General features: G+C 34.9%; 1 protein-coding gene across 1 annotated transcript; it reads right to left on the reverse strand.

Annotated features, from left to right (window-relative positions):
- Positions 1-15,075: 15,075 nt before the first annotated feature.
- On the reverse strand, positions 15,076-16,055 carry LOC127104005 (transcriptional regulator TAC1-like). The gene has a single exon (XM_051041229.1). It carries the CDS (start codon positions 15,977-15,979, stop codon positions 15,392-15,394), a length of 588 nt encoding a protein of 195 aa, XP_050897186.1. The 5' UTR covers positions 15,980-16,055; the 3' UTR covers positions 15,076-15,391.
- Positions 16,056-27,128: the final 11,073 nt, after the last annotated feature.

Here is a 27,128-nt window from a genome sequence, read left to right on the forward strand (position 1 = left end):
GAAATCCCGACACCCTAGCCTTCTTAATCCTGTCACCTAACTCTATAATACTCCATCCGTCTCATAAAAAGTGTCTCATTTGTAAAAATTTTATGTCTCAAAATAAATGTCATTTTAGAATACCAATACAACATTTTTTTTCACTACTATACTCTTATTTATTATCTTTCACTCTTTTCAACAACTTCACTAACTATAATGAATAAGAATGTTTTAGTAAATGATACTAATTTTATCATTAAAATCAACATATTTAATCAATTTTTTAAGAACCGTGCTGAGCTTAAATAAGGCACTTATTATGAGCCGGAAGGAGAATTAAACAAATCACAATCATTCACCCCCCATTCTAAACTTTCTAGTGACCTTTTGTTAATGATTCCTATCTCTAAATCAACTAACCTACTGAAATCCCTAACATCATTCAACTGAAATGAAAAACCTATTTAATTGGATAGGTGTAAAATCTTATTGGACATCCTTCGGTCAATAGACTCATTCGAAAACTCTAAAGCTCTGTTTGCAAGTTAGAAGGAGAGGGGAAGAGAGGACTTTTGGAAATATATTTTTGTTTTTCAAATATTTTTTTTGAAAAACTGATAAATGAATGATTATCTTTAATATATTTTAAAATTTTAAAATGTTGTAACAATGTAGATTATAATTGAAGAATTTTTATAACCCCTTCAAACTCCTCCTCCAATATAATGTTTTAGTTTTCTAAAATTAATGGGTTTTTATATCTATTATATAAGAAAATTAGATGTTCTGGATAAACCTTTTTTGCCCTTATCTATAAAAATGCCACTACATCATTTTAAGGGCATTTCATGTCTAAATAATGCTTTATCTAACCATCCACCCATTTCTAATGACATAATCACATCGGTATTACCAATTAGTTTCAATTTGTACAAATATATGATGGTGTTATGGAATTATTGTTTCAAACCAACTAGATATGTTGTACTATTAACTGATTCTAGGTTCCAATGCAAAGGATGTATCACTACTATCCATGCCCTGCTTCACTCTCACTCTGTCAAAAGAAAATGTTTTGATGAAACCATATTCACTTCCCCTCTCTTCTCTCTCTCTCTCTCTCTCTCTCTCTCTCTCTCTCTCTCTCTCTCTCTCTCCCTCTCTCTCTCTCTCTCTCCCTCCCTCCCTCCCCCCCCCTCTCTCTCTCTCCTCTCTCTCTCTCTCTCTCTCTCTCTCTCCTCTTCTCTCTCTCCTCCCTCCCTCCCTCCCTCCCTCTCCTCTCTCCTCTCTCTCTCTCTCTCTCTCTCTCTCTCTCTCTCTCTCTCTCTCTCTCCGATAGTGATACAAGAACAACTCTTTCCATTAGTCTGTCTCATTCACCGGATTCAGAGTTTTCGAAGGTAAGGAAATGGTGTACTGGGTTTCGAACCACCATATTCGTTTTCTTCTTCATCTGAAAAAATTGTTCTACTGGGTTTTGAAACAACATTTGTGTTTTATTCTTCGTATGAAATACACGGTCTACTGGGGTTTGCACCACCATATGCTTTTTCATCTGAAATGTTTTTAATGAACTTCATGTATTCCTTTTTAGATTTCATTGTTGTGAAGTATCTGAAAGTAAAAAGTTATTGAATTTGTTGTTGTATTGTTTATGATTTTTTTCTACAGAACAACTTTAAAGGTTGTGTTTAAATTGCTGATGTCATTGTTTTGTAGTATATGATAAAAAGTGTTTAAGTTGAAGTTTGGATCCCTTCTATGTATTTTTTACCAGATTTGAAGTTAAAAACTTACTGATTTTGTTGTTGTATAATGTATGAAATAAATTATTTTTTTACAAAATAACTTAGATGGTTGTGTTTAAATTGTTGATGTTATTGTTTTGTAGTATATCATACAAAGTGTTTAAGTTAAAATTGTATTTGTGAAACTAATGACCAAACTGAAAAATGTAGGCTGAAAGTAATGGAAAGGCCATTTGATATTTTTTTTGATATTAATGAGACAAAAGAGTTACGGAAAGTTGCAGTAAAAGTACACCACAAATGGACTATAATTTCTAACAAGAAAGAGCACATTGAGCTTATATTCGTTGATGCAAGCGTAAGTGTAAAATGGGTATTTCAATTTAACTATATGTTGGTAATGGCCAAAATGAAACTAATGTTACAATTTATTTGTAGGGCACAAATGTTCATATAATAGTACCAACAACTTTGAAAGCAACGTTTGATTCAATTTTGTTGGTTAATAACACTTATACTGTGACGAATTTCCTGCCTCAAATTAATGATCTTATGTTCAAAACCTCATAACATCCTTATGTTATAAGGTTTACAGCTGGAACTCGTGTCTCTGATATCAACAAGCATGAAATACCTGGGAAAAAGTTGAACTTCAAGTCGTTTGCTGAGATTGTTTCTAGGAACTGGAGGAGTGATTTATTAGTTGGTATAATTTTTTGGTTATTTTCTTTTCAGCTTTAACTTGTACCTTATATTAATATAACCACTATGACTGCCCCATATATGTTGTTGATTCATAAATTATTTATCGTTAGATGTTATTGGAATGGTAGAAGAGACTAGATATAGACAGATGAGTGTTGGCAGCAAGAAGCAACAAGTGAACATAATTCTAAAAGACCATGTGTAAATGTTCTGACTTTTAATTCATTTTTATGAAAATTTTTATATTTAAATTTTAACTACTATTCTTATAGTACTATATAATTTGTTAAACTAATCATTGAAATTGTGAAGGAATGGCACATTGAACTGTACTCTTTGGGAGACATATGCTGTGAAATTCATGAAGTACATTCAAATGAACAAAGACGGTGGTCCACAATCATATTGTTACAATATGCAAAAGTTAAAGAGGAATGTATAATTATTCTTCTTATTGATTGAATAACATTAAATCAAATAACGTTATGAAATTCCTGCTTATAAGCGTTTGTTTTTAAATAGGCAAGTATCCGCTTTCAGTATTGAACACGCACACCATAACTAATCTGCTCATTAACGAAGACGTCCCTGATATAGTTGAATTTTGAAATAGGTAATATGTTATATGTATCCGCTTTATTGGATATATTTTATCGTGTTATTTTGTTTGAAAGGCTATTATTGGACAACATCATGAAAATTCCATTGTTTGGTTTGAAAGGCTGCCAAAGGACATCAACATTGGAAGTTCAAGTCAGCTGATGTCTACACAATCTAACTTGTGGTCACAAAACTCATCTAGCTCTCAAATGAGTTCATATGATAAATTCATGTCAAATGCTACGCCTCTTTGTCAGTGAGATATAATAAACCTTCCTTATGTATGTTTTTTAGAATACTTCCATATTTATTATTAGTTTATGCCATTAACTCATTTATCACATGCACCAGTTGTCATGGTGTGTTACCGTAGAAACCACAAAGAAATTGAAAGCAACTGGAAATGGTTGGTACTACCTGGCATGCTGTAAATGTCCAAGAGTAGCAAAGGGAGCCTCTCCTCCATATACATGTTCTGATGGACATTCAATAGAGACCGAAATTTATAGGTATTTCATTTTCAGTACATCAAATTCATATGATGGTTGATGCAAATATGAAATGATAGGTTGTAACATTATAGGTACAAAATCTAGGTTGAAGTAGTTGATAATGGAATTTCAATCATTTTTGTGTTTCAGGATCGTGAGTGTAATGAACTGTTGGAAATATCTGCATCTCAGCTCCGCCAAACAATGTTGTAGGTTTGTTTAAATTGTTATGGTCTTTTGATTTTTAAATTAATTACATATCCCATATATATTTCTATGATTTTGATTTAAACTAGGATGGTATTAGCGATCCACTTGAATTTCCATTGGTTTAATTGGGCATGAATTTGCATTCAAAGTTAAATGGCAACCAAGGTGGAAAAATGCAAGTGTCATGGCGGTCATACGGGACAAAGAAACTATTCATAAATTAGTAGCACAATGGGAAGTTTGTAAGGTATATCACAATTTCATGTATGTTGGTTTTATTGTAGATCAACCTATTTCAAATATAACCCAATTTGTTTATTTTACATCATCAGGCTGCTATCAATAAAGTTAAACTCTTTGATGATCAACTTAACCAGATATCTAAATATCTTGGTACAAAGTCTTTGTTGTTTCCTTATTTGTTATCCCCTATTTTGTAAAAGACATGACATTTCTTTGTTTTTAGATAAGGGAAAGTGTTGATGAAGCAATGTTGGTTGAGGAATGGAATATCATAAATGTAACAACAACGTCATACTGTTAATATGCACTTATGTATATATTTGCAATCACCTCTAAATTAATGTATTATTTTGCAGAATTTGGAAATCACCTCTAAATTGAATTCATAACTTTTGTGTTCTGATCCATCTGCAATCATGGTTGAATTCACATCTTTACCAATACTTTGTTATGACATGTGACACACACACACACATATATATATATATATATATATATATATATATATATATTATATATATATATATATATATATATATATATATATATATATATATATATATATGTATGTATATATATGTATATATATTATTACGTTGTTAATATATTAAGTTGGATCATTAATGTTTATCTTTAATTATGTTTAGAACTATACAACCCCTAAAAAAGCCAAGGCAACAACATCACCACCAGTAACTCCAATCAATGAAATAGTTAAGTCAACATCACCACCACCAGTTACTCCAATCAATTATGGGAAAAGGGTTGCAGTCCATGCTTCAAGCTATTCTACCACTTTGAAAGAACTGTCTGAAGGAGAAGAATCTACAACTAGGCTACGCCGCAAGCATGCGAAGATAGAGAAGAAATAACTAATGTTATGATGTCCCTATAATTTTCAATGTCTATGTGTGTTGTTTCATATTTTGTGTCAATTGTCTTTTGTAATATACAATTTGGATGTATTATGTATGAAGGTCTGTTTCCTATACTATTACCCTAATGACGCCGAGTTTTATATTAATATCTGCGGTGATCACATTTATTAAATATATTTCAACACACTCTTACAAATATCCACACCCAAATATGTTAATAATAATTTTTAAGATATCTAAATACATGTTGCATGTGTACTTCATCTTGTACTCATAATTTCACATGTATGGTAATCTTTAAACCATTTTGGTTACCAACAATATGACTCATTATCTAGGTTGTAAAAAATGAACCTCATAATATTCGTGCTCCATGACTTGATCCTACCAAGTTTTGAAATTATGATATATAGGAATCCTACTATTATACCAATCTACTTTGTAATTAATGTCCTTACAATACTTGTAGATTCATGAAAAATTTATGTTTCCAAAGCATTTTCACACAAGAGTAAGTTTAAAATATATAAATAGTTACAAAGTAATTAAATATACTTTCATACACTGCATTATGGTGAAAAGTAGTTTTGGGTAAATTACATCTACACGCTAAAGGAGACTTATTTAGCTACACAACCGCTTGGGGAGTTGTGAGTTTCATTTAATGACTGCCTAAAAAGTTATAATTGCCTGCCCAGTAGCAGGTGTAAATGTGCATGCAAGTGAAGTGTCAATACTCTACTTATTACTACTAATATTCTTTACCTCTCTACACGGTACCATTACCAATTCTGCATGTAAGTCTAGCTAGATCAAAAGTATGACTATATAAGTTTAATATATAACGTCTTGGGTATCGTGTAGGTAAAAAAGTTTAAAAGCACAACTCCTTGTTGCAGCCAAATTAGGAAAAAACTCGTTCGACTTTCTCTGAAGGGTTTCAATGTCTACGGGGAAGAAAGATTCGTCTAATGAGATGTTAAGGGGGAGGTTTGGGATTCTTCGTTTGCATTTTCATAATCATTTAGTTTAACTGTTTATCTATTTATGTATATGTTATATATGGTATTTGCAGCTCCATATCTTAAATTGAAAATGAATCGGCATGGAGAAGAAGGAGGTTGGATTAGATACATATCCAGTTTGAGGAGCTTCATAACAGTCGCAACATCAATGACATGAATACTGGATTACTAATTGTGGGATCATCAACAAATCTTCTAGATGGGCCAAAAGGAAAACATGTTGCTGAAGTTGAAGACACATTAGTTGATGATCAGGTGAATCTGAAGGGTCTCATGCAAGGATGTAAAGAAGGTGAAGCAAATAATCTGAAGGGAAAATAAGTTGATTTCGGTGAAGAAGGCGGTAAGGGAAAAAGTGTTGATGGTAACATTGGCAGAAATACAACTGATGCGACACCATCGCATATATCGATTTCATTTGTAAGTGATAGGTAATTCTTGAAGCCTTATTAATACGTAGAAGGTAGTTTACCTGTTTATGGAAAAATTTGAGTCTGGATAAGTATCGTTTTATCAGATGTATTATCAATGTAAGTGGTGTTTAGTATCATCCTTTTAACTATCATTTGATCTGAAAAAGTCTTGATAATAAAATTGATCATTTTTACAAAATGAATTTTGTGAATAAATATTATAAAAATACATTATAAACGTTATAAGTATAACAATTTAAGGGATTATTTGTAAATAATGGTCTAATGTATGTTAGAATACATTTCATGGATGTTTTGTAAATGCAGTTCTGATGAAAAGAAAATTGGTGATGAGCCCAATGATGAAGACCTATCTAACTGACCTAGGTTTGTAGTTTGGAAGAAGGAAATCAAAGATGGAAAGGTTGTTCAAAGAAACGTACTTGTAAGTTAAATTATTATATCCTTAAATACTAATATATAAAGTTATTTGTATTGTGATATATCTGTATAAACATATAAATATACATATGTGTGATAGAATTGATGTTATTGCGCAACAAATTCCCCAATCAATCATTAAGAAATGTTCCTTAACTGGGCAAAGCAACATAGAACTATTGGATGCTGATACTATGGAGTCCTATGAATGTGAAATCCATACTTCAGAAAGGAAATATTACACTGAAATATTTATAGGGCGTGGTTGGTACAACTATGCCAAGAAGAAAAGTCTTAAGAAAGGTGACACGGTCGGTTTCATCATTCACCACCCACCAGGACGACGAATCGTTGTTAGCGTGTTGAACCGTTGATCTCGGTTATCAGATTGGGCATAAGGTCAATGATGATGGTGTGAAGTCACTGCAGGAAGTTCTAAGTTGGTTACCTAATGATAAGTTTAGTTTGTGCAAATTGTAATGGTATATGTACTATGATTCCCTCTATGGTTAATATTTTGGATAATGTAATATGAATGTTTGGATTTCGGTTGATGTTTTTCTTAGAGGACGTTGTATTCCCTCCACCATGTATCATTTGATTAGTAATGTAGAAATAGCATGCATATGTGGTTATATATTAAAGTTTTCTTATGATACATGTTAGTTATGTTTTGTTTGATTATCTCTTATATGAGTATATCTATAGTATGCTTGTGGTCATTGTTATGTATATTTAGTATGATAATAGTAGGAACAACAATAGTTTAACATGAAGAAACAAATTCATATTTTAAAATTGCTCCTACACTAGGACAATCATAAACAAATTATCAGAACCTTTTGAAATAAAGTTATCATTGTATACCCAATTAAACATATAGTTTTTGTAAATAAAATCTGGTCCAAAAATTGGAAGAATAATATACTGCAAAATATTGCACGTGTGATAAGGTATGAATAAGAGAGTAGATATCGTAACGTACAAAAAACGATGGTAATATACTATGTTGGATATATTTGTACAACCATATATTTTGTGTTGGATATATTTGTACTTTCATAAGCAATACTAAACTCTTGATTTGAGATGTTAGATTAGACAATTGCTTTTAGAAATAATAATTTAATATGAAACATTGGAAACCGTACTGAACATCCAAATATAATTATTTATATTTTAAATTACTTTACAATTTGGCTACCATGACACAAGTTCAGTCACAGTTTTGTTATCCAACCTTTGACATTCTAATTTTAATAATATAATTTTTTTTGTTTGAATTAAAATGTATATCCGAATAGAAGACAAAGTAAGCCGTACACAGATATTTGCATCCTCATTTCTGTTAGCTTCATGATTCGAGATTGGGAGGGAACTTTGTGCGCCATTTTTTACATTCCATTCTCCTCCCATTAATTTGTCCCATGTGTATTATACACATAACCCAGTACCATACAACCTTTGTTATGTTAATTTTGATTTTACTTCACTAAAAAACCATGGATACAAACAACAATATTACCTTTGCTGTTAGGAAAAAATGAAAAATGGACATTAATGAGTAGAAGACTCCACTGAAGTTCTTCTGAAAAAGAAAATCCCTTCCTAAGGACTTTCAACACCATATTTTGATCAGGCTGTCGGAATATCAAAGACAACACCACTTCATGGTTCAACTTTTAATTTTAAACACACTCAACATTCAAAATGTCATTGTAGGTCTACAACCAACTCATTTGTTAGACCTATTGGAGTTAATCTATTTAAGCAGTTTGAAGCAACCGCCGTTGAAAGCTCTAATTCCACTCTTACACCACCACAGACAACTACACATGAAACCTCTGATATAAACAATTCCATACTCAATCAAAGTATTCCACAACATTATAGTAACCTTTCAACCAATTCCTATGTCAACGACAATGACTCGGATATGGGGTCAAACATTTCTTCAAATGGCAATTCTGAAAGTGATAATGATATTGACGATGATTATATGGTTGATGAACATCTTCAAGGTTTTCCATTACTTCAAATTTCAATACCATTTTAGACAATCATTTATACAATAGATAGTTTCATAAGTTATCAATATCATGTACATGCAATAATTTTTATTCATTTTATGGTAACACAAAATTCTTTGATATTGGAGATCCTGTTTGGGAATACCAATTTTGTGCAACTTACATGTGGTATGGTGAACGTATGAGTAAATCAAGGAATATGACGTTTCCTAAGTTTCAACGTTGTTGTCATGGAGGATAGGTTAAACTACCATTGATTGGTGACCCACCCGTAATTCTTAAAAAATTACTTTTCGACTCTGCTTCGACTCCTGCAAAGAATTATTAAGCCAACACATGGACTTATAATGCTATGTTCTTTTTCACTTCACCTGGTATGAAATTTGACACCAAGTTTACAAAAGGTGGTGGTCCCCCGACACTAAGGCTTCATGGACAGACCTGCCATAGAATAGGGATGACGCTTCCAAAGCTAGGTTAACCACCAAAATATGCACAGTTGTATATATTCGACACTGACAATGAAATTCAAAACCGGATGGAATGTTTCAGGTACATATTCACAACATAGATTTTACAATAGCATTTACTGCTGTCATTTTGTAGCATACTAAATAAATTTATTTATTTTTATATAGGGATAACAGACATATTAACAGAGAAATTGTAACAAATTTGAGTCTCATGTTGGATAAACATGATGTTCATGCAAAGGCTTTTAGGATGGCACATGATATGCTAAGACATCAGAATGTTAACGATTTGAAGTTGAGAATAATTTCTGATTGTCTAACGGATGATCGCCTTTACAATAAGCCCACAATTTCTGAAGTTGTAGCCCTTATTGTTGGTGACATTGATTCAAGTACCAAACGAGATATCATCATTCAAGCACGTGGAGGTAATTTACAAAGAATTGATGAGTTTCATCCTAGCTACCTAGCTTTTCAATATCCATTGCTATTTCCATTTGGTGAGGATGATTACATAGATGATATTCTCCATGCATACCTAGGTGAAATTGTCGTGACAAAACAAAACCTTCAGACTATTATGGAATGGCTTTTATTCAGATTGCAACAAAGGAAACATGAAGCTACAACAATTCTGTCATCACGAAGACTATTTCATCAATTTTTGGTTGATGGATACACAATGATAGAAACCGAGAGACTAAATTGGCTAAGGAAAAATAAATCTAAATTGAGGGTTTGAAAATATAACAAACTTAAAGAAAATGACATGAACCCCAGTGAAAACAGACAGGGCAAACATGGAAAAAAGAGTTGTTCTTACTTCTTCATTTTTTGGCAGCAAACGATATATGGATCAACTTTATTTTGATGTAATGGCTATTTCAAGTATAGTTGGGTTCCCTGATGTGTTTTTGACATTCACATGTGATCTCAATTGGGCAGAAATCACAAGAGAATGTGCAAAATACAATTTAAAACCTCATGATCGTCCTGATATTATACCGAGAGTGTTCAAAATAAAATTTGATGAATTTATGATTGATATCACACGCAGACATATACTCGGTCGCGTGTTAGCATGTGAGTAATGTTCTAACCGGATTCAATATTCCAAATGCTTTTGTTTGTAGTATTAGTATACAAACATGAGCAATATTACCACAACTATAGCTCACACCATTTTTCAATATTGTAAATCTGCTATTACTATCATGATAAGTGCATACGGAAATCCTTACATTATTATACTATTTTAAACTTTTTCTATTGCATGTTCACTTTATAATATACACATTCTTTTAATTTTTTGTCAAATTATAGTAATCATGCAGTACTGCTTCAGTTTGACAGAATGCTTTAGAAATGTTGTAGTAACACAATGCATTTGCCATTATAATACTTTGACATTTGTATCATTCATACTGCTTTATGGCTAGTGCACATATACATTTTTTTTATGTTTCTATATTCCGCCTTCGCTAATCATTTTCATACAATTCATAACAGTTATATATACAATTGCGTTTCAAAAGAGAGGCCTGTCACATGGACATATTCTCATTTTCCTTCACCCTTAAAGTAAGTATCTGAACTCTACTGATATTGACAAAATTATTTCATGTGAAATTCATAACCCTGAGTTATATCCAAGACTATATAAATTAGTGAAGCAACATATGATGCATGGCCCATGTGGGTTGGCTAGATTATCATCACCATGCATGAAAAACAGAAAATATTCAAAATTCTATCCAAAAAAATTCAATGAAACCACAATTGTGGACTCTGATGGTTTCCCTCAATATAGAAGAAATTCAAACACCCACACAATTGTCAAAAACGAAATTTCTCTTGATAACAGACATGTCGTGTTGTACAACAAAAGGTTGTTGTTGAAGTATCAAGGACACATAAATATAGAATGGTGCAATCAATGTTCAGCCATTGAGTACTTATTCAAATATATTCATAAGGGCTTTGATAAAATTATTGCTTCTATTGTTCAATCCAAGGGAGGAATTTCTACTTCTGGTGGGGCTATAGATGAAATTCAACAATATCTTGATTGCCGTTATGTATCACCAAGTGAGGCATGTTGGAGGATTTTCTCTTTCAAGATTCATGCACGAAAACCTGTCGTGGAACATATGTTGTACCATCTCATTGGAGAGAAAACTATTTTTTTTACTGAGCATGCCACAATGGAAGATGTCCTTGAAAAAACAAGTGTAACCGAGTCGATGTTTACAACATGGATGATTGCAAATAAAAAGTTTAAAGACACAAGAACCCTCACATATGGCCAGTTTGTATCAAAGTTTGTTTATGAAAAGAGAACTAGAAGTTGGAAACCAAGGAAAAAAGGTTTTACTATTGGCAGGTTAATATGGGTTCCACCTATAACATGGGAATTATTCTATTTAAGAATTATGCTAATAGTTGTTAAAGGACCAACAACTTACGAGGAAATTCGTAAAGTCGGTGGCACACAATACTTTACCTTCAGAGATGCGTGCTTCGCAATGGGGTTCCTTGAGGATTACAAAGAATTTATTTTGGCTATAAAGGAAGCAAGTGTATGAGGGTCAAAAACTTTTTTGAGAAAATTATTTTTCATTATGTTGTTGTCCGGTACAGTGAACAAACCATGTCGTGTTTGGAATAATACTTGGACATGACTGTCAGATGGTATTTTGCATGAACAACATATTTTATCTTGCAATTTAGGTACAACTATTTTACCTACATTGAATTATTGAATAATTAATTACGTCGATGTATGAGGAAATACATTACAAATTACACGTTCTAATGTAAACCTATGTTCTTACTGTAGGACTTATATTAAATAATGAAGAACTTCAAAATTTGACATTACTTGAAGTTGAAAAGATATTGCAAAAAAATCGACGTACTTTGAAAGATTTCCGTCCGATTTCATATCCTAATGGCTACATTTTGGAACAACTTGGTAATCAGTTAAACGACGAAAGAAATTACGATGTAGCTCAATTAAAAATGGAATTTGCAAATATGTTTTCATCACTTACAGGTTCTTACATTTCATTTTCATTTTTGAACCTTATTTTCATATCTGAATGTTATGTATATATTACTTCCCATCATGTTTTTTCCAATTAAATTACATTCTCTATTATATATCTTCAATCTTTTGCATCACTAATAATCAATTTGAATATTTCAATTATATTTATAGCCGTACTGTTTTTATGCAATTGTTCATTCCAACTAAAATTATTAGCATTTTTTTTTGGAAATTCCTGGCTATTACTGTTTTAAATTTCCAGTACTGCATCAATGACATTGAAACCATGTACTTCTTTGAACTGGTACATCATACATCATACTTTACATTCAATTAACCATAATAATTAATTCTATTCCAATATTTGTAGGTGAATAAAACATTATTTTTAATAAAATCATCAATGTTGTCACAACACAATAAGGCGGTGTTTTCTTCCTGCATGGGTATGGGGGAACGAGAGAAACTTTTATGTGTCAAACTCTTGCAAGTTATTTGAGATCAAAACATCAAATTGTCATAACCATTGCATCAAGCGGAATTGCATCGCTATTGCTTCCTGGAGGGAGAACAACCCATTCGAAGTTCAAAATTCCCGTACCAACTTTAGAGAATTCTGCTTGCAACATAGAACCTAAGGATGATCTTGCAGAAATGATGAGACAGACTCAGTTGATAATTGGGATGAGGCACTCATGACACACAAACATTATTTTGAGGCTCTTGATAGGACACTTAGAGACATTATGGGTAATAATCCTAATTTCAACTCCATCTTCAGTGGTAAAGTCATAGTTTTTGGAGGTGATTTTAGACAAATTCTTCCTGTTGTACCAAGAGGAATCCGTTCAGGTATTGTACACAGTCCATTGAATGCTTCTTACATTTGGAATGATTATGAGGTACTTACACTTACAATAAATATGAGACTTCAAAGTGGTTCAAACCCAACCAAATATCTTGAAATTGAACAATTTTCAAAATGGTTGCTCAATATTGGAGAGGGTAAACTTTCAGAACCTAATGATGGATATGCCGAGTTTGATATTCCTTCCGAAATCTAAATATCAAGTTTTGATGATCCAATTACAACAATTATGGAGATTACTTATCCGAGTTTTATGGATAACTACCGCTCGTATGATTATCTCAAAAGTCGAGCTATTCTAGCAGCAATAATTGAAACTATTGATAAAATCAATGAACATGTTCTTGATCTAATGCCAGGTACATCATCTCATATACCAAATTTCTTTCAATTTTCTTTAAATTGTATTCCTTTTCTTAACAAATTGTTTATTATTCCATTTAGGTGAGGCAAGAGACTACTACAACTCTAACTCAATAGATAGATCGAAAATACATGACATGGACGTTATAAAACTACTAAGTCCTTAGTTTCTCAGCATACTAAGAACTTTGGGCTTACCTGGTCATCACATTAAATTGAAGATAGGAACTCCTATAATGCTAATGAGGAATCTTAATCAATCCAAAGGTTTGTGTAACAGAACACGTTTAATTGTGACTAAGATGGCGAACCATGTCCTTGAAGCTAGAATAATGGATGGTAAAGGTCACAAAAACATCATTTACATACCACGTATGGATATGTTACCATCACAATCTCCATGTCCATTTAAATTGAGTCGTAGATAATTTCCAATTATTGTCTCATATGCAATGAATTAGTATGAGAGTGTTAATTTATATTTCCTATTTCTTTGCCTGTTACTATTCTCATTTTCCTACATCTACTAACCATTACAATTATTATTGCAGTCCAAACCATGCAGTTGACTCATCTTTCCATTCTGATTAGATTTCAACAATTTTATGACAGGTAGATTACCACTCTTAAGGATTTGTAATTTAATCCGTCAGTTTTTTGTTTGTCATTTAATTAACGTTATTAGTCGATTGAACAATACAATGACAAATATCACATCTCCACCATTTGAAAGTTATGTTAATGAATTTATGGTACTGGTAAGTCTGACTTATATTGAGCAGAAATTTGGTTAGATGTATGTAGCACTATTAAATATTTGTTAATAACAATTAGCTATGCAGTTACTGTACTTTGAAGTTATTAATGATTATGGAATTTCAGTTAATGAATTTACTTTAGTTGGTTTTGTAGGTTATGTGTATTTGAAGGATATTTAATGATGATTACAAACTGAGACTGTTATTCGTTGTTTGGACTGAATTAAAGTTAGTGCAATTAGAATTAAGATATGGTTGCTTATAATGTTATCATTTAGGAATATTGAAATTACAAAGGCACAATAAGATTACATTTGTTTTTGTGACACTAAAAATTAACCATAAGGTTACAAATCCCCTCTAACAGGTGATGCCGTGCGAACACACGAGTTCCTTACTAGTTATAAATAAAATCAAACCCTTCAAAATCCTCTTTACCTAAAATTTTCAATTCTTTTCAATTAATTCTTTCTATTTTTCAAAATTCTCTCATCCTTATCCCTTTCCCTCCGAATTCTCAAACAAAGATTAAAGAGTCACTTTTAGAAAAGACACTTGCTGTTAGGAAGCTAGATTAAGAAACTCTCCAGCTGTATGGTCAAGTTAAGACCTGAACACTACTGACTCAATCGGAGTAAGCACAAATGGCAAGTATAAGAAGATATTTGCAAGTACAAGTAGACATGACTAAAAATTCATAGGACTTTCCTATTTTAAACTCTCACTTCTAGATATAGTACTTAGAAATTCTGAGTCATTTTAGATTTCTCTAATTTCTAAGTTATTAATAAACCTGTATGTGTATGTGATTCTTATTAAAAAACCTCTATAATAATATAATACAAGGAACTTAGTTCTAAAGCTCAAATATAAATTGCTGCCCAAAGCAAAAAAAAATGAACAAAGTACTAAACTTGGATCAGATTTAACAATGAACACATCCTCAAAAATAGATAAACAATACAAAACAATGCTCATTACAAGCAAATTAATTAATTAATTTGAAATTGAAATTTCAGAACAAATAAAATCAAACACAAGATGAATTATTTTCACCAAGAAAAAAATAGTTTCTTGGGCATGTAGAAATAATAAAATTCATGCATTGAAGTCATCAAAAGAATTTTCTGGTACCCGTTGGTGCTGATGAATCATGTGGCTCCGGCCCTAATCTCAGCTCTAGGTCTAACTCCATTGAAGAATCTTGACCGGACAATAACAAACTCTCTTCTGTAGTAGAACTAGTAGTAGTTTTTTCTCCTTGAGTTTCACCTTGTGATGGCTGTGGTTGTGGCTTTTGCATTTCACTTTTTGTTGGTGATTCAGAAAAAAGTGGAAGCTGTTGTCTCACTTGAGTTACAACAGTTTCATCAACAACATCTCTACAAGGAGCATGATGTTGTTGATGTTGTTGATCTTGTTGTTGAGATTGAGACAGTGCAATATTAGACTTCAAGTTTGGTAATAACTTATTCACCTCTTGAATATCACTAGGATTTGCTTCAATATTTGAGGATTGTTGTTTGAGTTTCGCTTTGTCTTTTCTATGGATATTCATGTGCCCACCTAGTGCTTGTGCATTAGAGAAACCTCTCTTGCAGAAATTGCACTCATAGGACCTAAGGTTGATGGTAACTTGTTTTGCATCACCTTGATCATCACCACCACCACCACCAGCATGTTCATATTGATCAGACTCCATTCAATGATTAATTTCTAGTAATTATGTAAAGATGAAGCAAGTAAAGTAAAACCATATATTATAATTTATAGAGATATTAATATTGCTAGCTAGATGGTCAACATAGGGAAATTATATATATGAGAAGTGGGACATATACTATGGCCTGCATTTCATCATTATACTATTGTATAGAATGGCATGAAATGAGAATGCAACTTCCTCAAGTACTTAGGACAAATTGAATAGAGGACAAAAATATAACTTGGTCATTGTATAGGGAAATTATTTTTGTCTCTTTGTTTCTTGGCTTCAACCTCTTTGCCTACACTAACATCAAATGTTGTCGCAGAGACACACAATGGTTTTTTGTTATGACAAAAGACACAATGATATCATCAGAGTTTTCATTAATATAATTATAGTTTAGGTTAATTAGTATAATAGTAATATAGTAGAGAACATTATGGTTTTTTTAGTGTAATTGTTATGGTAATGTATTCTCTGATTCTCCCCACCTGATTTGTCTCTTCTAAATTTAGTGTAATTGTTATACAACCGTTGTAAATATATGTGTCGCTAGATCACTTTGTGACCGTTTAAATAACCATTGTTCTTACCATTGCAAAAGTATTGCGACGATTTCAAATAGCCCTTACCTGTTTTTCAGCGACGATGTAACCGTTGTTAAAATTATTTTTTTTGTTTAAAGAGTTTTGCAATAGTTTTTGATCGGCCTATGTATGCTTTTGCCAACGTTTAAAACCATTGCAAAATGCATGTTTTCTTTGTTGTTCGAACATTGCGACGGTTTATATCCATCGCAAGATTCTGTTCATAGTGTTTAATAACATTTTTTTATATATTTCACATTAATTCAATTCTTATACCTTATTACATAACAATTAATTTTAAATTGGAGAGATCCGTCATGTTGAGGAAAAACTATAATAGATGATTTACACCCAATAATACACATCAAAATATCTAGAAGTGATTAAACATCAATAAACCAATACTTTTACAAACATTGTTGTTTTTTTTTGCTAAGGAACTTATGAAGATCTATAACAAGATAAAACAAAATAAAAGATGAACAACACTCAATCATTTCTATGATCACATGAAAAGCTCATAACCTAATCTTATATTTTTTTTATTATGGATATTTAGGGTATGATCATATTGTTATAGATTCAAATGCTTAAGACAAGACAATTTTAACATGTCCGTTGGGAATCTTGGCATATAGAAGAATACCGTTCAACCTATGCAACGCTCGTGCCACATTTTAAAGGCCGATAAAGAAAAGATTGGTCATGAAAATTGTAATCAGAGTCCAAAATTAGAAATTCCTCTTTTGAGTTGATGTTTGATGTTAATGAAACGAATCTTGGTCAAAAGAGGCAAAAATTCATCATGAAATGTATTATTCAAACATGAGTTTCAATGAAAATTCAGGCATACCATCTTGGTTCAAGTTGTCAAATCCTGTTGCAAAAAAAAATGAAAATTGTGAAAGACATATCCGTTGTAGTGAAAACTAAAGTTTATGTTACTTTAAGCAGGAAGTATCCTCCCTAACTTGAGAGGTGAGAAGTCAATCAAATGTTGTTAACCGAGCGCTGGATGAAAGACAACTCAACATAGCATATTTTTTCATTTTTATTTATTTGTATGCATTCTAAACAAAGTACTTATTTTTAATGTAACTACAAACTAATTCATTTTAAACAACCTATTTTACCTAATGTATGCATAAAAATTGAAATATAGAAAGAAAATGAGAAACTTATCGATTAAGAGTTGTTGCGCGGAAGCTTAAATGAAGTGAATGAAATCTATTGAGATTGATTGCAATGCAGTTGAAATAGTGTTAAAGTATGAAAAATGACATAGTTGATTCTTGCTAAGAGCTCTTTGAAGGGTTTGTGAAAATGTAACAAATGAAGAAGGATGAGGGAAAGGGTCTGACGCGAGTTATTTTAATTAAAATCCGTTCGGAGATGCATCTCTATAAAATCCTTTGAGCGTAAAACACAAATTTTTAAAATAATGATTATCATGGAGATGCATCTTCGAAAATAATTTTGGACAAAATAGGATAATTCACTCATGAAAGCGTTGGGATATGTAATTTGGATGCGTTCGGAGAAGCATTATCAAAATCTAAAAACTTTTGTGATTTTTAACCGTAATGAACTAGCATCTCACAGGGTGAGACAAATAACCCTTAAAAAATTTTATTCTCTCGGACTCTTAATTTAGAGAGAAATATTTAGAGTAGGCTTAGGTCAAACCCATTAGAAATCTAACACAAAACATACATTGCGCTCCAACGGCCAGAATTACTCGACTCGTCAGCAACAAGCAAAGATATTGGCGAGGACAAAGGCATATACATATGCTCCGACCAAGGAACTGATCCAACTAATGATATCCAACCAGAAAATTCATCTTAAAACTGTTGGAAATCCACCACAATTTATGGAGAATTTCAATCAATCTTGATGAACAAGATTGTTAACCCACACAATGACAATAAAAGAAAAGAACAATGGAGAAATAAAAGAAAGAACGATGGAGAAGAAGAATATTTTCTGCAGAGTTTCTCTCTGCCCACAATTTGTGGATAACTTCTTATTCACTTTGCAATTGCAAAATTCCGTGAATACAATGTTATGAACTCTTTATTCACTGTATTACAAGAATAAATGTTACTCCCTCTATTTAAAGATTTAGATTAGCTTGCGCCCCAAGCCAAAGCCCAAAATCATAAAAGCCCAAAATAGTTAACACTACTAAAAATAGTTCTAAGTTAAAATCCTGTGTGAAGCAACATGCTTCGACACTTCGACACAATAATACAACTCAAGACACTAGGTGTTTCGACACTTCCTTGCTTCTTTCGAGCAACCTACTTCGACACAAGGAATTACAATTCAACACACCGCTTAATTCATTGTGTCTAAGTTATCTACATTCATCATAGCTCTTAGCCTTCTGAACACTTTGACCTGTATTTCCTTTGTCATGATGTCTGCAATCTGATTTTCAGTTCTATAGTGTTCTACATTCATCTTCCCATCTGCTACCTATTCTTGAAGATAATGGAACCTCATTTCGGTGTGCTTGCTTCGACCATGTGCTATCAGATTCTTCGCCAGATTGATAGTTGACATGCTGTCGATCCTCATGGTAATTTCTCCATGACTCTTCGCTGTTATCTCTTCCACCAGATTCACCATCCATGTTGCTTGACATGCACAAAGAGAAGTAACTATGTATTCTGCTTCGCACAATGGTAATGCCATTACTGGCTCCTTTCTCGAACTCCGAGCAACTGGTGCACCACCTAGCATAAACACACAACCAGTTGTGGATTTTCGATCCTCAACATCACTACACCAACTTGAGTCGGTGTATCCCACTAATTTTCATTCTTTTCCTTCATCAGCTGCAGGACACAAAATGTCATAGTCGAGATTTCCTTTCAGATACCTTAGTATCCTCTTTGTCGCTGCTAGATGTGATACCTTTGACTTCTGAATGAATCTACTCACCATAACTACACTGTATGCTAAGTCAGGCCTTATGTGACAAAGGTATCAAATTGACCCAATAAATCTTCTATATTGGGTTGGATCGACATCATCTGAATCTGAATCTTTCGACAGTTGTAATCTGGGCTCAGCTGGAGTCGAAGTTGGGTTGTAATCTTGCATCTCAAATCTCTTGAGTATTTCACCTACATACCTTCTTTGATGCATCATTATATGTCTACCACTATTGTAGAATTCGATGCCAAGGAAATATGAAATTTCACCCATATCTGACATTTCAAATTCCTTGTTGAAATAAACTTTGAAGTCTTCGATCTCCTTCTTGCAGCTACCTGTTATCAACAACTCATCGACATAGAGGCATAGTATAAGAAATTCACTCTTGCTTGTTATTACATAAACTCCATGTTCAATTGTGCACTTCACAAATTCCTTCTCCCTTAGAAAACCATCTATCTTCTTGTTCCAAGCTCTTGGAGTTTGTTTAAGTTCGTACAGGGCTTTATGCAGCATGTACACCTTTCTTTCTTTCCTTGTTGGTGTAAGCCCTAGAGGCCAATACTTTTGGTACTTGTATAGAATTATTTATTAATAATAAAAGGTTTTTTCTTTATTACGTTTGTTTAATAAAGTCCATAGAATAGCTAGTCCGTTTAATGTATCAAGTGTGACTTGATCATGAGATCACATTAAACATAAGGACACTATTCTTAAAGTACCCGTAGTCGAGCTTTATTGTGAAGTGGGATAACATTAAAGCATTAAGACTATTATGTATATAGACTGATGATCACATCTCATGGATCATGTATAAGGAGTTATCAAGTCTTAAACATAGGTATGAATATTAAGAGTAATATTTATACTGGATTGACCCGCTATGAGAATATTATATAGAATGTTATACAAAGTGTCATAAGTTATTCTCATGGTGATAATGGTGTATACCACCCTTCGACCTGAAACCACTATGGACCCTAGATGTAGAGTCGAGTGCTTTATTGCTGATCAAACATTGTCCGTAATTGGATAACCATAAAGACAGTTGATGGGTACTCCACGAAGCATGCTGAGGGACATGAGTGACCTAGATGGAATTTGCCCATCCTGCGTAACAGGATAAATGTCTATGGGTCCAATATTGAACTGGACAAGGATGACACGGTCTATACCTTGTGTTCAATATAGACATAAGGGCAAAAGGGTAATTATACGCATAAGTATTATCATAGAAGGAATTGTCAGATCACATGACATTTTCGTGTCTTGGGTAGCAGTGATGTGTTGCTAGATACCGCTCACTGTTTATTATGTTAAATACGTGATTTAATATAATTGCCAATGCCGCGAAAACCTACAGGGTCACACACAAAGCACAGATTGATGAGAGATAGAGTAACTGAGGAACACCGTAAGGTAAGGTGCACTTAAGTGAATTGTAGAACATCGTAAGGTATGGTGTACTTAAGTAGAATACGAAATATGGTAAGGTACCATGCTCTTAAGTGATTTTGGGCATATTATAAGATATGGGCCACATACACTTAAGTGGGCTTTTTTAGCTTGAAGCCCACATAAGTGGTTCTATAAATAGAACCCTTGTGTAGAAGCATTAATTGCGGTTGCATTATTTTCATTTCTCTCTCTCTCTCTATCTCTCTCTCTCTCTCTCTCTCTCTCTCTCTCTCTCTCTCTCTCTCTCTCACTCAAAGCCTTCATTCATAGCAGCTAGCACTGAGATTGAAGGAATCCGTTCGTGTGGACTGAGTAGAGGCGTTGTCATCGTTCAACGTTCGTGATCGCTCCGTAGATCTGCATCAAAGGTTTCAATCGTCACAAGAGGTAAATATTCTATCATTGATCATGCCCATTCGTAAGGATCAATAAAGGAGAAAATTTTAATTTCCGCTGCGTTTTGGATCGCCAATCTCCTACAGTGGTATCAGAGCCACTTACGAAACCATGCATCAGATAACTGTTTATTTTTTGTATTAATATGATTAAAAGACAGAATGAATCAAAGAATAAACGAGTAATTAAATTTGGCATCATGTGTGTACGATTTGGATGATTGATGTTGACTATGCTTCGGAACCGACATTAGTATGGTGAAGCAGCGATACATCGATCATCCATAGGTTACGCATTTGAGACCGATCAACTTATATATGATATAAGTAATCCTAATGAAAATTACGGTATATATGATATACTGTTTCTGTTTCGTTCATTCAAACACTAAATGGTTGTTTTCCTTTGAGCGATCAATGGTCATTTGCTTCGAAATCCGACATTAGTATGGTGAAGCAATGACCTGTTGATCAATCATACTGAATCAACAATCGAGGTGTGTTTGACGGTCTGAAATTGGTGCATTAGGGTTAGTGACGGCACAAGGGTTGTGCCGTCAAGGAGTTGTGAATTGAAGGCTTGTTGGAACACGTCTGTTGACTGTTTCAAAGCGCTGGTTTTTTGGCCGCGTGACGATCGTCATGGACCTGTGACGATCGTAACAAGCAGGACGTGACGTTCGTCACATGCTTTGTGACGGCCGTCACATTCACAGATCCAGAATTCTAGGTGTTTCTATTATTTTGGCCGCGTGACGTTCGTCATGGGGCTGTGACGGTCGTAACAAGCTGGACGTGACGGTCGTCACATTCACAGAGTCAGAATTCTCGGGGTTTCTGTTTTGTAACTGCGCAAGAGTTATGTTGATGCAAAACGATGCCGATTTCAAATGAATTGTTCATTAAAAATTTCGGACAGGGGCGTTGCCCCTACAACCCCGCAAGGGGCGCTGCCCCCTTGACCACCGTCCGTTGACCGGGTAGCGGAACCCCCGGCTAACTCTGCATAGTGTGATCAGTCGCCGAAATTTAATTTGGTTTTAAGTAATTAAAGGAATTAAAATTAATAATAATAATGTATTTATTATTATTGCCTTGTGGTGATCAGTTATGGCCTTAGTTTTCCTTCATTTTGTTTTGGGTTTTAAATACGACCTGCGTGTCGTGCCTCTCCTTTTAATCTCTTAATGTAACTTCTTTTCTCATCTCAGTCCCTCATCTCAATCCCTCATTGTAATTCTTGTTTTATATCACTGATGTGATTGAGGGGGAGTGAGTAGGATCTCATATCTATGAGTTCTTAGGTAGAAGTCACATGGATAGAGATTAGGTGAAAAAACTGTAACTTGAAGTTGTTTACTGAGAGTCTTTGAACTGATTCTATTTAGTGGATTTTCTTCCTGGCTTGGTAGCCCCCAGATGTAGGTGAGTTTGCACCGAACTGGGTTAACAATTGCTTGTGTCTCTTGCATTACTGTTCTTTATCTTTATCCTGTTTGTATTGTTCAGATATTAGTGTCATGACATTACCTTCGACATCTCATATCTGATACCAGAATTTCAATTGGTATCAGAGCAGACATCCTGCTCTGGTTCTGGGTGAGATCTAGGGACGTTACTTTCTGGTACTATGTGTCGCAACCTGAAAAATACAGTGTGCGAAAAAACAACCGGCGAAAGAAAATGACAGAAGAGTCGCCATCGTGCGTTATTTATCCCAAAGGGGGGAAAGGAAACGCTCGAAGTAAACCTGGAAAAAGGAAAGGACAAGACAGGGTCTCGCAACCAAATCTTGGGTTCGGGAGTGGGTTATGTGAAGGGAAGGTATTAACACCCCTACGCATCCGTAGTACTCTACGAGATCCACTTTTGTAGTTCTTGTCTAAAGGGTGTGAGTTTATCTTGTGCTGTTTACTAAAAAAGAGGGGTTAAATGAAAATGACTCGCGCAGATGTCGCATCCACTGCATACGTATCTCATCTGAATATGAGAATCAGAGTCTTCGTAGCTCGGCTGACCTATGGGTTGGGGGATGTGTGCTCGCTAAGACATCGCGTCTTATGCCTACGTATCTTATCTGGAATGAGAATCAGAGCAAGCCATAGTTCGGCTAACTACGGGGTTATGGATTGGGTTTTGGACGAACGACGTTACTACGCAATCTACCGGATGCTCGACCTTTGGAGACTTACTCGCCTGTAGTAGAAGGAGTAAACGTGTGTTTAGGAGAAGAAAAATCAATGAAGGGTTAGGGTTTGGGATGCTCATGCAAAAAGGCAGTCCTCGACGAAGGAACCGCGCTACCTGTGGGGATACGAACACATACAAAACAAACATGTATAAAGTAAATGTGCCAACAAGGCAATCAGAATAAATCTCCCAAATGGTATCCCACGAGCAAAGTGGAATACCCAGCGAGCTATCCCTACAAAAGTCATGTGAGCCTTCACAAAAACTCAACAAAAGGGTTAGTGAAACACGATAAGGATTAAGCATTCAAGGCATTATTTATACATTCATACATAATTATGAACCCGTGGGCAAAAACCTAATGAAATTCATCCATCATACCTCAAACATTCAAAGTATTCAACTTCAAAGAAAAAGGTAATGGGAATAAAGGCAAACCTGATTGGAGAGCTTGATTGAAATTGAGTTGCACCCGTGAGGTTTACAAAACAATCTTTAGGGTTTATGTGAGGCAGAGGTGATTCTGTGCAGTTGAGTTCCCTTCAGGGTTTGGAGGCTGCTCTGAACTCTGTTAGCTCTTCTCTCACTATCTTTTTCCTCAGGGTTTTGTTCCAAGGAAACCTCAGAGTGATTTTGCTTCTCCTCCTTTTTCTCAAGTGAAGCCTTGGTATTTATAGACTGAATTTCATGGTTTTGTGGGCTCAAGTGAGAGAGACCCAAGTCCAAAATTTTTTATTATATTTTATTTATTTATTTAATTAATTTTATTTATTTATTTATTTATTTATTTATTTTATTTTTTTTTTCGTTTTTTTTTTCAGGAAAAATGAAGGGTAAATTTTGGGGTATTACAGCTGCCCCTATTCAATCAACTGGAGACCCAGAAAGAAGATGGCAGCTGCTTTCGTACTTTCGAGGTATCAAGGGATTGAATACAATAAAAGCCCAAAAATTTGCACTGAAGTGAAGTGAAGAGGTGGTCTTGAAAGAAGAATCTATCTGGTACGGTGAGAGTCAGTCTGAATACCGAAAAAGAATATTAACTTGGATACCAAAATAAATGGTAACACAGAAATAATCATGGCCTGAATGCCGCTCATCAGTCTGAATACTGGAAATGACTTCGATCTGAACATCGGGAGATATGAGATTATTAATATCGGTCTGAACACCGAGAGGTTGGCCTGAATGCCACAAGTTGCGTCGACCTGAACGTCGGAAACTTCTTCGATCTGAACATCGGAAAATTGGCCTGAACGCCACAAGTTGCATCGACCTGAATGTCGGAAACTTCTTCGATTTGAACATCGGAAAACTGGCCTGAATGCCACAAGTCGCATTGACCTGAACGTCGGAAACTTCTTCGATCTGAACATCGGAAAGACTTGGCCGGAATGCCACTTCGATCTGAATATCGGAAAACTGACCTGAATGTCACTTCGATCTGAATATCGGAAAACTGGCCTGAATGCCACTTCGATCTGAATATCGGAACACTGGCCTGAATGCCACTTCGGTCTGGATACCGGAACACTGGCCTAAATGCCACTTCGGTCTGGATACCAGAAAACTGGCCTGAACGCCACTTCGATTTGAATATCGGAACACTGGCCTGAATGTCACTTCGGTCTGGATACCGGAAAACTGGCCTGAATGCCACTTCGGTCTGGATACCAGAAAACTGGCATGAATGCCACTTCGGTCTGGATACCGGAACACTGGCCTGAATGCCACTTCGATCTGAATACCGGAACACTGGCCTGAATGCCACTTCGGTCTGGATACCGGAACACTGGCCTGAATGCCACAAGTTGCATCGACCTGAACGTCGGAAACTTCTTTGATCTGAACATCGGAAAACTGGCATGAACGCCACTTCGGTCTGGATACCGGAAAACTGGCCTGAATGCCACTTCGGTCTGGATACCAGAAAACTGGCCTGAATGCCACAAGTTGCATCAACCTGAACGTCGGAAACTTCTTCGATCTGAACATCGGAAAACTGGCCTGAACGCCACTTCGGTCTGGATACCGGAAAACTGGCCTGAATGCCACTTCGATCTGAATACCGGAACACTAGCATGAATGCCACAAGTTGCATCGACCTGAACGTCGGAAACTTCTTCGATCTGAACATCGGAAAACTTCATGCCTGTCAACATTGGCAGAAATAGGGAATGATAATAAAGGCGACGCATGGGCCGATGACACTTGCTGGGGATAACCAAGGTGGGTCATGAACAATCTTCAGTCTGAGTACTGGAAACAACTTCTAGCTTATCACTTGGGATACCGAGAATGTTTTATGCTTACATGCGTATGTTTGAATCTTTCAATGGCGTAATGCTCCATGAAAATGGAAATGCTACGCGATTTGGGAGGATGCAATGCAATATGATTCTACATGCAGGGATGCGAAATGCTGGGTAGAATGCCAAGCTGAGGCAAGGGGATCTACTGGGGAAATGATCACCATCTTCTGGACCCTGGCAAGGCTGTTGGAGATGCACGGCGCAAAGAATTCTGTGGGGAAATGACCCGCCACACGGTGTTCTAGCGATGACGAAATACCGAGATTCTGACTGGGGAGAGAACGACACTGAACACCTGCTGTTGGGGAAAGCGATAGTGGTTTTGGCAACCACGATCTGCGAGAGATGACTCAACAGGGGAAGCAAACACCGATACGGTACCGAGATTCTGCTTCAAGGAAAGAGACCATGGATCTGGCGTCGAGATCATCGATCTGGCATCGAACCCTGAGGAGAAGCCGCTTCTGCTGGGAAGATACAGTCTGGCACTATCAACTCCGCTGGGGATATATAGTCTGGCACTGTCAACTCTACTGGGGAGTGTATATTCTGAAACAACCACTTGGGGAAGTACAGTGGTGAGAACCTGCTGGGGATTGAAGAATCCAACACTCTGATCAGCTCTGCAGGGATAAGACACCAGATTCGTCTGTTGGCGACTTCACTGGGGAAGATATTCACGATCATCTGCGGGGGATTTTAAGGAAATGCCCTGAGGGTATCTGTTCTGAATAGACGATCCAAAGCACTTAAAATTTACAGCAATTTTAAATGTTTATTGAGCATGTACCTGTAAAGCCCTTATGTGTCATGATGCAATGTTCATCAAAAATTCGGACGTCATTTTTGTAAACAAAACAGTAAAATGAAAACAGAGATATACTGAATAACATGATTTTATTGATTGAATGGCCTCTGAATAGGCATTTACATCAGGAAGCAATCCCTGGAAAGAGGTAATCGCACAAAAGATAAAAACAGAAATTAATCTAATGGCAATGTGAAATGGATTTCTATTGGGTTCCAATTCTGCTATGACTTGCTCGTCTTCAAGATCCTCCAATTCAGAAACCTCAAACCCTGTGGCATACACTTCAGAAATTAAACGATTAAGCATTCAAGGCATTATTTATACATTCATACATAATTATGAACCCGTGGGCAAAAACCTAATGAAATTCATCCATCATACCTCAAACATTCAGAGTATTCAACTTCAAAGCAAAAGGCAATGGGAATAAGGGCAAACCTGATT

Source organism: Lathyrus oleraceus, chromosome 7 (genome assembly GCF_024323335.1).
Source record: "Lathyrus oleraceus cultivar Zhongwan6 chromosome 7, CAAS_Psat_ZW6_1.0, whole genome shotgun sequence".
In the NCBI taxonomy this organism is placed as follows: Eukaryota; Viridiplantae; Streptophyta; class Magnoliopsida; order Fabales; family Fabaceae; genus Lathyrus; species Lathyrus oleraceus.